The sequence below is a fragment of the Grammomys surdaster genome, unplaced genomic scaffold (genome assembly GCF_004785775.1).
Source record: "Grammomys surdaster isolate TR1022 unplaced genomic scaffold, NIH_TR_1.0 166, whole genome shotgun sequence".
Classification (NCBI taxonomy): Eukaryota; Metazoa; Chordata; class Mammalia; order Rodentia; family Muridae; genus Grammomys; species Grammomys surdaster.
The window spans coordinates 11,861,999-11,873,124 of record NW_021604614.1 but is presented as its reverse complement, the minus strand read 5'-3'; the positions used below and the strand labels follow the sequence as shown (position 1 = coordinate 11,873,124).

The 11,126-nt window shown below is 47.6% G+C and overlaps 2 protein-coding genes across 2 annotated transcripts in view; one reads left to right on the top strand and one right to left on the bottom strand.

Moving 5' to 3' along the window:
• The window catches only part of Ddx55 (DEAD-box helicase 55), a 15,855-nt gene extending 13,962 nt beyond the window's left edge, over positions 1-1,893 (top strand). The window contains exons 13-14 of the mRNA XM_028766152.1: positions 812-1,104; positions 1,389-1,893. Coding sequence (XP_028621985.1) covers positions 812-1,104; positions 1,389-1,565 — 470 coding nt within the window. The 3' untranslated portion in view covers positions 1,566-1,893. The remainder of the gene's footprint in view (positions 1-811; positions 1,105-1,388) is intronic.
• Positions 1,894-2,620: 727 nt separating this feature from the next.
• Eif2b1 (eukaryotic translation initiation factor 2B subunit alpha) lies at positions 2,621-11,067 on the bottom strand. Its single transcript, XM_028766153.1, has 9 exons — positions 10,992-11,067; positions 10,241-10,342; positions 8,972-9,108; positions 8,755-8,871; positions 6,637-6,749; positions 5,722-5,790; positions 5,134-5,209; positions 3,804-3,929; positions 2,621-3,352 (listed from the first exon to the last, which is right to left on the bottom strand). Exons 1-9 carry the CDS (start codon positions 11,002-11,004, stop codon positions 3,188-3,190), a joined length of 918 nt encoding a protein of 305 aa, XP_028621986.1. The 5' UTR covers positions 11,005-11,067; the 3' UTR covers positions 2,621-3,187.
• Positions 11,068-11,126: the final 59 nt, after the last annotated feature.

Genomic DNA, 11,126 nt, shown 5'->3' with positions numbered 1-11,126 from the left:
CTCTCTCTCTCTCTCTCTCTCTCTCTCTCTCTCTCTCTCTCTCCCTCTCTCTCCCTCTCTCTCCCTCTCTCTCCCTCTCTCTCCCTCTCTGAGACAGGCTCTTTCTGTAGCCTGCTATATAGACCAGGCTGGCTCAGTCTCAGAGAGCTCTTTACCTCTGCCTACTTAGTATTAAAGCTGGGGGTGATGAGAGCTGTGCCACTGTGCTTGGCATAGCCATTCTCTTTGAGTCTTTAGGTGTCAGGGTTGCATTGTCTTACTGAGACACGTGGCATGCCAGGGTCAGTGTTCTCTAAACCTTTCAAAGGAAATCCTAAAGGAAGAAAGAAAATCAGGTTCTGAGTAGATGTAAAATTGTTTAAAAAGTTCTAATTAGGGGCTGGAGACATGGCTCGGCTCTCCAGGGGTCATGATTCCCAGCAAGCACATGGTGGCTCACAACCATCTGTAATGGGATCCAATGCCCTCTTCTGGTGTGTCTGAAGAGAGCGAGTGTACTCACAAGTATAAAATAAACAAGTAAACCTTTTAAAAAATTCTAGTTAAAGTAAATTTATTACTTTTTTGGAGTGTTGAGGGGTAGGTTGGAGACAGGGTTTCTCTGTGTAGCCTTTTTGTCTGTTCTGGAACTCACTCTGTAGAACAGGCTGGCCTCAATCCTGAGATCCTCCTGTTTCTGCCTCCTGAGCGATGGGCTTAAAGGCTTGCGCCACCACTGCCCAGCTTATTACATCATTTATTTAGGAAACGTCATGAAGCAGCCCCGCCCTCTGATTGTGGTATCTTCCAGTGCTGTGTTCTTTCCTGTTAGATCTTGACTTCGCTGGGCTTGCTCGAGGCTTTGCCCTGCTGAGGATGCCCAGGATGCCAGAACTGCGGGGGAAGCAGTTTCCTGATTTTGTACCAGTGGACATCGATACTGACACGATTCCATTTAAAGATAAAATTAGAGAAAAACAGAGGCAGAAACTTTTGGAACAAAAAAGAAAAGAGCGGACAGAAAATGAAGGTAGAAGAAAATTCATCAAAAACAAAGCTTGGTCAAAACAGAAGGCCAAAAAAGAAAGGAAGAAGAAGATGAATGCGAAAAGGAAAAAGGATGAGGTAATATGTGTTTTTTATTCTTTAAACTCCACCTTCTGACACTGCACTGGGAAGACATCTAATGTGTTATGAGAACAGCAAGGTTGCCGGTGCTTGCACCGCAGTTCATGGCCAGCCTGAGCTATGTAGACACCTTGTCTTACCATCATCCCTCCCCAATTCAATTTTGGGGTCCATGGTTTGGGCTGCTGCCTTAGCTGACCCTAGGGCTCGTAGGCCCTAACGGGATCTGTGGCTCTCTAGACCTGAAGCCGACACTCATACATTGCTTCTTCTGTACTCAGGGTTCTGATATTGATGATGAGGATATGGAAGAACTCCTTAATGATACAAGGCTCTTGAAAAAATTTAAAAAAGGCAAAATCACAGAAGAAGAATTTGAGAAGGGGCTGTTGACAAGTGCCAAAAGGACAGTCCAGCTGACAGATTTAGGTGTCTCGGACTCCGAAGAGGACAGTTGACCTTAGAGCCTCAGGTGACGGGCACTTCACAGCTGGCCCCACGTTCCTACCCTGGCTGGAAGACTGTCTGGAACCCTGTCTGTTCAGACCAGGAGAAAGCGAAGGACTGCACACACAAGTACTGTCCTACCAGAATCTCACAGAAGTGTGTTTAGCTATTTTGAGTGTAAATAACAGATCTCAGTATTTATTTTGATTAATTGTGCTTTTTCTGGGGTGGTTTTTGTACTTCATTACAGAGTTTAAATATATGTATATGCAAAATATATAAATTTTTAAAAATTCCCATTCACTTTTTAAAAAACAGATAATGTAGTATACTTGTAAATTTTCTAAGTATTTATTCCCAGTCACTTGATATCCCCCTGCCTCCTCCCATCTCAAATTTTGCATAGCCTTTTCAGCCCTACCAAGAGCACCCAGAGGCAGAGGCGACTTTGTGCAGGGTTTGTTTTTTTTCTCGTTTCATTGCAATAGGCGCTACACTACTGTAGTGGTTTGCTTATGCTTGGTCCAGGGAAGTGGCACACTTTCTTGTAGGAAGTGTGTCATGGTGTAGGCAGACTTTGAGGTCTCCTAGACTCAAGTTCCACCCATTGTGTAGAAAAAGGCCTACTGGCTGCTTTTGGATCAAGATGTAGAACTCCAACCCCACATCTGCCTGCACACTACCATGCTTCCCACCATGATGATAATGGACTAAAAACCTCTGGAAATGTTAGCCAGCCCCAATTAAATGTTTGCCTTTATAAGAGTTGGCATGGTCATGGTGTCTCTACACAGGAATGGAACCCAAACTAAGACAACTATGTAGTCTAGGATGATTTCAGACTGATCCTCCTGCCTTAGCCTCCCATGTTCTGGGGCCACAGGTTGGTGCCACGACACCAAGATTGGGGGTGAGAACATTTTAGAATAGGCTCTGATGTTTTATTGAAACCCGGAAGAGTATCTTATCCTGATAAGTGCTGCTAGGCTTTTTCTGGTAACAGGTTCTGCCCAATTGTGCTTGCACTGTTTCTGGTCTGTGTCAACTTGTGTGAGGCAATACCATATCCAAATTGTTCATATAATTTATTTTGAAAAGATCCTGATTTGTTCCCACATTTAACTTAAAAAAGCTGGGTTCTGAATATGTTTTAGTAAGCTCACATTTTTATAGACAACACTCTGTGAGCAGTGCTACGTGAATGGCTCCTGCATTGGTATTTTCCTGTCTGCCTGATGCTGCTGAGGGGACAGAGCCCCAAAGCCAGATGCAGTCAGTGTTTGCTGTATTGTGAGGCACCATAAGGTTTGTATTCAGGCGTCAGTCGGAGTGCTCTATGAGAAGGGCATCTCAGCTCGTGTGCCATCTTTGTCAGGTTTGCAGCCAGTAATCTAACCTGTACTTTCGGAGACTGTGAGTTTCTGTAAACCATAAGGATGGTTCTAGAACTGGGAACAGGCTTCAGATGTGGCAGAGGAAAAGTCGAAGGATTCTTCAGGACTTCGATAGGAGCCCTTAGCATACAGATCTGAAAGTCCGATCAGTTCTGTCCCCTGGCTGGCTGGCTGGCTGGAGAGGCCGTTTCCCCCGCGTGCATGCACACGCCTCCTGCATGCGGGCAGCAGGGACTTGCTCACAGGTACAGCTTGATGAGCTCATCGCTCACAGCAGACGGTGTCAACACACCCAGGTCCGTAAAGAGCAGCGTGATGAGGGATGGGGATGTGTAGTCCACCCATGGGTGTTCCTCTTTGAGATCCTGCCCAGTCTGCACAGACTTCAGAGTGTCTGCCTTGTACTGAGGAGAGAAGAACTTGGTTAGCTGGATTGGCCTTGTATCCACTCTGTGCTGCTGAGGCTCTGGCTTGAGCTATAAATGAACTCTTGCCAGGACTACCTCTGGGTCAGGATACTGGCTGTGCAGCAGGCTGGCAGGGACAGCATATCCAGGATACCATCCCATCCCACAGGAAAGAAGAGGCCACAATGGAAGTGCCTGGCCAAGGTCACATGATTTGTAAAAGCAGAGATGGGATGAAGAAACTGGGGTCCTGCTACCAGCCTCCCAGCTGCTTCTGCCAGCAGAGTGCTATGTAAATGAGACTTTGCCCACAAATGTGCCCAGGTCCAGTGACCATCTCTACACTGGAAAAGCACTGGAGGAAACAGCACTCGGAAGGGAGGTACTTTCAGGACCATTATGGTTTCAGGGTAGAGTCAAAGACCCCTGTCAAACATACAAGACTTACCTTAAACTTATCTGGGACGTCTTGCTGGTTGAGTGGAAACAGCCGTACAAACTTGAAACTTTCTGCAACCACATAGAAGGGCTTGTTCTGGGCTTTGGCACACACGGCCATCTGGTTGGTTCCGATCTGAGAAGTCAGGGAAAATGGATGGGTAAGCTTGCACAGCTCAGCAAAGCAGAAGACAGCACAGGAAGTGTAGTTTAGGCATGGCGATCAGAACGGTGTTTTTTTTTAAGGACGCTGTCTTAATGTATTTCATGTTGGCCTTGTACTCAAGTATGTCTTCAAACTTCTGATCCTCCTGCCTCCACACCCCCTAGTGCTGGGATTACTTGAATTCCACCAGGCCTGGTCTATCCAGTGCTGGGATTTGAACTCGGGGTTTCAGCAGCTAGACAGGCATTCTGCCAGCTAAGCTATATTCCTAGCCCTCAAAGAGGACCTTTTAAGAAAGAAAACAATTTCTCTTCCAAGACAAATGTTTCCAAAGCACATGAAAAGATGCCAGCTTCACCAGTTAGGGAAAGTTAAGTGCAGTCCAAGATAAGCCAGAACTTTCCACTCCTGGGGGACCAGTGTCCACAGCAGCACCCTGCACTACAGCCGACCGTAGGAAAAGCCAAGTGTCCACTACGAGTGAACATGAGCACATGTTCTTGTTATGCTGGACCTGTGCTTGAAAGGGCGCAGCAGTGACATATGCCGTAGTCTGGGCGAATGCAGGCAGTGGCCAGTGAAGTCTGTCAAGCTCAAATTATGAGCGTCGTGTGAGTCTACTTATTTGAGGTCCCTTGGACTGGAGAAATCAGGTCAGAGCAGAACAAAGGTGACCAGGGACACGGGAAAAGGCCATCTGGAACAAACAAAGTTTTATAAACACTGGTAATAGCACGGTGTGAGTGTGCTGAACGCCAGTGAACCAGGGACCTAAGACGGTGAGTGCACAGCTTAACGTGATTATGATGTTTGTCATAGATAGTTTCCAAGGTAAGTGACAGAAAATTTAACAAACCCTGGGGAAGGAAGTACCAATTAAATGGAAACAAAACCAGAGACACTCAATTCCAAGCTGAATACAGTTTGCCTGGGGGGGGAGTGGTCATGCCTATAACCTCAGCACTTGGGAGGCGCAGACAGGAGTTTGAGACAATTTGAGGCTATCCTGAGCTACATAATACTGTCTCAAATCACAGATCCGAATGAAAGCACCTATGTGTATAAATGTAAATGCCACTGACTAAATTCACCAAGATCAGCCTCTGAAGAAGGAAGCTGACCAAGGTCTTGCTCAGGCTGGAGGGGCTTCTGGGAACAGTGTGACAGTACCTACCTTGTTAATAATTCCTCCGTTCTCTACCACTCCTTCTGCACCGACTATGACAAGATCTGCTTTCTCCATGATATAGCTGAGGAAACGGAAAATAGGAATACTTAGTTGGCCTGATACGGACTCACCTGCCTTTGCCTCCAGTGCTGACTACCAGGTGTGTTACAGCTCACTGTTTAAGCACTACTATTTGTTATCGATACACACTGATGACCCAACTTGGACAAAGCTCTCAGTGAGCCACTGCACAGCCAAGTATGAGGACACAGTACAGTGACCACTTAACTGCTGACCATAGCCTGACCTTTGCCTTTTACTCTGAAAACATGAGCAGCCAGGCTGAGGCTCCTGCCAGCAACCCTGGCACTCTGAGGAAGGACTGTGGGTTCTGGGCCAGCCTGGGCTACAAGAGGCTGTCTCAGAAAGAAGACTCCAGCAGCCTGTCTTCTGCCCTCTCATGACCTTCTGATAACCCTGTCACAGGGCACTGCGTATTGTAAGGGGAGAGATGCTACCCAGTCAGACTTTATGGACAGGATCAAACTCTCCTTGGAGCCAGCAATGCAGGAACACAGGAAGAGTCACACTTACCCGACAGCAGCATCCAGCACCACAGTGACAGGGACGTTGAGGTGGCAGAGGGCTTTGGCCATTTTCTTACTGAAGGTGACATGAAAACATGACATACAGTTCAGTGAGGTCCCACAGTCATGCCTGATGAACTTGATTTAGACAAGATGTCCTGTGATCTCAGAGGCTTAAGGGACAGATCCTGACTTTGGACCAAGGAAACAGGAACCAAAGTTTTTAATTTTTGTTTTTAGACATAGTTGTTTTTATTTTATGTGAATAGTGGTTTGCCTGCATGTATGTCTGTATACTACATGAATGCTTGCTGCCTGAGGCCAGAAGAGGGCATGGGATCCCCTAGAAATTTCAGATGGTTGTGAAGTTGGGGGCTAGAGATGGCCCAGTAGGTAAGAGCACAGGCTGCTATTCCAGAGGACCCAGGTTCAGTTCCCAGCCCCCACACGGCAGGTTACAACGGTCTGTAACTCCGGTTCCAGGGGACCCAACACCTTCACACAGATATACATATAGGCAAAACACCAATGCACATAAAATCTTTCAGGATAGTCAAGGCAACACAGAGAAACCCTGTCTGAAAAACTACTGAGTTGGAGGTGGAGCTCCAGAGTGCCTGACTAGCCTGGGCAGACCAGGATTCTCTTTCCAGCACCACAGCGAAACAGAACAAAGTTTGCTTTTCTTGTTTTCTGGAGATGGGGCTGTCAATCACCAGTTCATCTAGTGTCCTGCTGTTCCTTTGACATAACTATCTAAAGAAAAACCCTTAAAAAACCCTAAACATTGGAAACAAAACAAAAACACCACAGCCTGTATTGAGCCTGTGGAAACCCACAGGGACTTTCCTCCAAGGGGCGGGAACAGTCATGAATGTGTCCAAGGCAATGTTGATTCACTGGTCAGTGGTGAGATACTTGCCCAGATAAGTCAGGCTGTGACTCTGTGATATACACATGGAACCGTTTCTTGGCTGCCACGGCTTCTTCCAGGACCCTCAGGACAACTCTGGAGTAGGCATGAGTCAAAATTCTCTATGGAACAAGAAGTGTCCATCAGAGGGGCAAGCTGCCTGGCAGCCACTGCCCACCCTGTCTGCACTGACGTATGACTCCTGCTTGTCAGGTGACGTCCCAGTATTCTACAAACCAACTATGATCAGAAGGGTGACATAAGAGTACAGTGACGTTCAAGCCCACTGAGCAGTTCCACATTTCTGCCCAAGGAGCAGAACTCCAAAGGCACATAAGCCAGTCCATCAGAGGTTGGCTTCCCTGGCAATCAGATATATATTTTGCATACTTGGGCCTACAGGTGCCAGCAACGGTAGGTAGTAACAGTGGTCCAGTGAAGCCACCAGCAGTTGAAAGCCAAGGGAACCAGGCCCTTCTTGTCACATGTCCCACTACAGCAGTCACCTGATTTTTCTAGAAGTAAAAATCTAGTCACTAGACACAAGCTGAGCTAACAAGTTCTTCAAACCTGACAGGCACAGTGCAGCAAATACAACTGTCTGTGGTGCAGGTCATGACTTGTGACTCACACATAGCCTATGTTCTAAGAAAGAATGCAGAGTACTACTTAAGGCCAGGGAGTGGACATGGCCGTCATAGCTGCTCACTAGAACCGTGGGTGCTCAGGCCTCACCTTAGACCTGAGGCGTCTGCATTTAACAAGCCTGTGGCTGTCCTGCCCACAGCTTAGAGATCCTGCAGCTCTGCTTTGAACCCAGCTGGAAGGTTAAGGGCAGGCTGCTGTGGGTGGTAGGTATACTACAGGCACACACTGTGAGCCAAGGAGAGGAGGGTCATGGCCTTGCCTCCAATGCCCAGGTCTGTGACACTACCATTTACACACCCTCTCACATATTTAATAGCACACTTCAAAGGTAAGAAGCGCTGTAAAACCCAGGGCGAGATGTAAGAGCCAGGAGGCAAGTAAATACAGGCATGGTCTGTGAGGCTGAGGGCACACTGCTCCAAGAGCCAGTTTTCCAGAGAAGGCATCTTGGACAGCATGTGCTGAAGCCGGTTTGTGAGCATCCGAGGGGCCCAGAGCAAAAGAGCAGCAACTGCAGGGTTTATCAGCTGGTGGGCAGGGTAAGCTGGAGACCGGCTGAACCTGCTGCTCCTCATTTAACTAGGGACAAGTCGCAGCTATAAAGAAGACAGTTCCACCTAGTGCTGATGCTGGCTCAAAGATGCAGTGACCACAGTACCAGTTAGTCTGGGCAGACTCACTTCAGCTTAGAGGACCAGGAACTCAATCATAGGAATCAGAGCAAGTGAATGGCTCAGTGGGTAAAGGTGCCTGTCACCAAGCTTGATGAGTGTGATGCCCAGAACCTACACAGTGGAAAGAACCAATTCCTCGGACCCCCACACACTCACTGTGACATCTAGGCATACTCATGCAAACAAATAAAGAAATGTGATTAAAATGTACTTAGAAGAGAAATAGCTTACTAAGAGGCTATGGGTGTAGTTCAGCGGTAGAGCATGTCTAGCAGGTTAGAGGTCCTTGCTTTAACCTCCAGCCCCACATAAAGTAAAAAGCCTACCACACCAAGGCCCACTCATGCTGGTCTCATGGTCTCCAGTTCACAACGATGAGCCTCTATAACGTCTGTATTCACAGCGTACACACTACACAGCGTCTCTTTCACCTCTCACCCAGCCTGGGAGCTGCTGCCCTTATTTTTCTTTTTTCTTAAGATTTATGTATTTATTTTATGTGTATGAGAACACTGTCCCTGTCTTCAGACACACCAGAAGAGAACATCAAATCCCATTATAGATGGTTGTGAGCCACCATGTGGTTGCTGGGAATTGAACTCAGGACCTCTGGAAGACAGTCAGTGCTCTTAACCACTGAGCCATCTCTCCAGCCCAACTGCTGCCTTTATTAACATACAAGCAAAGTTCAGGATAGAAAAGTGACTGTCCATAGTCCCAGCAGTAGGTGACAGAGCCAGGATTCAGGGCCCAGCAGCGTGACCCCAAAGCTCTTGATGCTAGCAGCACGGAAGCATCTACTCACCGCCCCGTCTTTGATGAAAGTGTGGCACAGATGGGCAATTTTCTCTCTCGACAGGGATATTCTTCTTAGGAAGAGCTCTCCTCGCTCAGTCATGATCTTTTTACATTTGGAGTAGTCCTGGGGAGGAGAGAACACAGTGAAGGGAGGACGGAACGCCAGGAAAGCTCACAGGTCCCGCACACGGACAAGAGGGATCCCGAGGGAGGGTAGGGCTTACAGAGTACTCCAAGGAGGTGAGGCTGATGAAGCGAAGGAAGAGCTCCCCGCCGGACGACACGGCCACCGAGGAGTCCACACCACAGAGGGTTTCTATGGCATTGGTGAGATTTGCTCTCAGGCCCTGGATTGTCTCTCCTACAATGATAAAGTGAGGAATGTGATGTCCATTTAGTGTCACCGCCCTTACTGGTCTGTGGTTCACTCATGCTTTCAAAGAACACTGGATGCTTCTCTGTGCCAGCCACTGAGATGCTGCACGAGAGAGGGCTATGTTCTCATGGAGCAATAAATAAGCACAGAAAGAGACGGCCATATTACCAACTGGAACAAGGGCAGGAAAAGGCAGGATGACGAACAAGGTCAAGCTTCTTTATAAGGCTGGCCTCCTGCATTACTGGCCATTTAAACCGAGGCTTGAGCAAGGACTCAGACATGCGGAGACCAGTGAGCACAGCTCCTGTGCAGATGTCAGTGATCCAAGGCCCAAGAAAGGGACACACTTGGTTTAAAAAAACCAAGACGGCCAAGGAGATGGCAAAATGGGCAAAATGCTTCGTGGTGCCAGCCTGGTGACCTGAGTAAAGAAAGAAGCAACTCCCGACAGCTGTCCTTGTGTGTACTCACACTCACACACAAGCTAATAATAAAACAGAAAGTAAAGGTCAAGCGGCCAGCAGGGCTGGACTAAGGAATTTGCAGCAAGAGAGCATGGCAGGTAATTACTTAGCGGGGGCAGATGTGATCTGTGATACAGTGCAGGCTCCAGGGTACCTGAATGTATGTACACTGGGAAGACATGCGATGCTATGTTAGAGAAATTCTCCTCTTGGCCACCCCATGAGAATGAAGACGGCACATCCTTTGCATGTGTAAGCAGCCATGTTATATCCAGGATCCTAAGACTTACCATACTCAGTAGGTCTCAATGAATACTGATACCAGAATTTATTCTACAACATTACAGCACTACACAGAATCAGGGACAAGCTAAGAGCTTGGTACTCATCTGTAAAGCTAAATTATTGCTCTAATTTAAGCCTTTTGGCTATGGTTGTATTGTTGACTCTTGCAATAGGGCATATTTTGTAGGTGGATGGGAATCCTTTCAGTGTAACCCAAGGGTTTCCTCCAGGCCAACAAGTCTACCATGGACACAGAGGTTGGGCTTGAGACTGGACATAGATCTACATGTCTGCCTGTCCACATTCCTAACAGTCATCTGAAGACTTTCCTGAGGCCCAGACTGTTTGAGGCTGACTATTCATACCTTTATCTCTCTTCAAGAATTCCAGTAAAGTCTGGATGGCAGCCACCGCCGAGGCCATGTTTGGATCGCCTTTCATCTGAGACTTAAAGTATTCAATTAACTCTAAGGAGAGGGGGAAAAAAAATGGGTCATCACGTGAACTTAGCAGCATGAGGCCAGAGATCTTGATAACAACTGCTAACCTTAAGAATAAGAAACAAACACATTTTTAAAAGAAGCTTTCAAAGTTAAAGGAGACAAATGTTGGTAGGGATAGAGAAGACACCTCCTTTACTGTTGGCAGGGACATACCTCTTCCATATTTTAAAAAAGCTATTGGAGCAAAAGGCACAGAATTTAGGAGGTAGCATTCTAACGAATCCACTCATCCACTTCATCAATTTCGTCTACAGCCTTCTGAGCAGTGAATGCCAATCAAGGCTACACATGTGCACAGACATAAATGTTTACAGCTCACTTTTAAACTAAAAGCAGTATATTAATTTGTCTTTCGCTTAATAAATACATTCTTCCTACTGCTCACAGAGAAGATACTAGAACCCGGGCTGCGAGGTGAGAGCCAGTTTTTTGGAGGAGGCCCCTCGAACGGCGTGTGCTGATGCCAGGTTGCGAGCGTCCGATGGACCCAGACCACAGACACGAGAGCAGTGACAGCGGAAAGTGGTTAGAGCCCAGACAACGTCGCCCAGATCTCAGGCTGCCCGTGCGAGGACGGGACCATGTGTCCCCGCCCCTCTGGCTACACACTCACCACGGTCCTCCATGGCTTCCTCGCGACGCGTCCCGCAACCGAGCCGGCAGCAAAGCACTGCCTGACAGCGCGTCGCACTTCTCACGCCTCATTTCCGTCGCCTCCGGGTTGCGTTGCGTCACTCGTCAGCGCCGG

Excerpts from the sequence above, each read along its gene's own strand:
- Eif2b1 (XM_028766153.1), bottom strand. Across the intron at positions 6,750-8,754 it reads CTTTCATCAAAGACGGGGCG|AGAATTTTGACTCATGCCTA; the intron begins GTGAGTAGATGC and ends CTTGTTCCATAG. Across the intron at positions 3,353-3,803 it reads ACGTCCCAGATAAGTTTAAG|TACAAGGCAGACACTCTGAA; the intron begins GTAAGTCTTGTA and ends TTCTCTCCTCAG.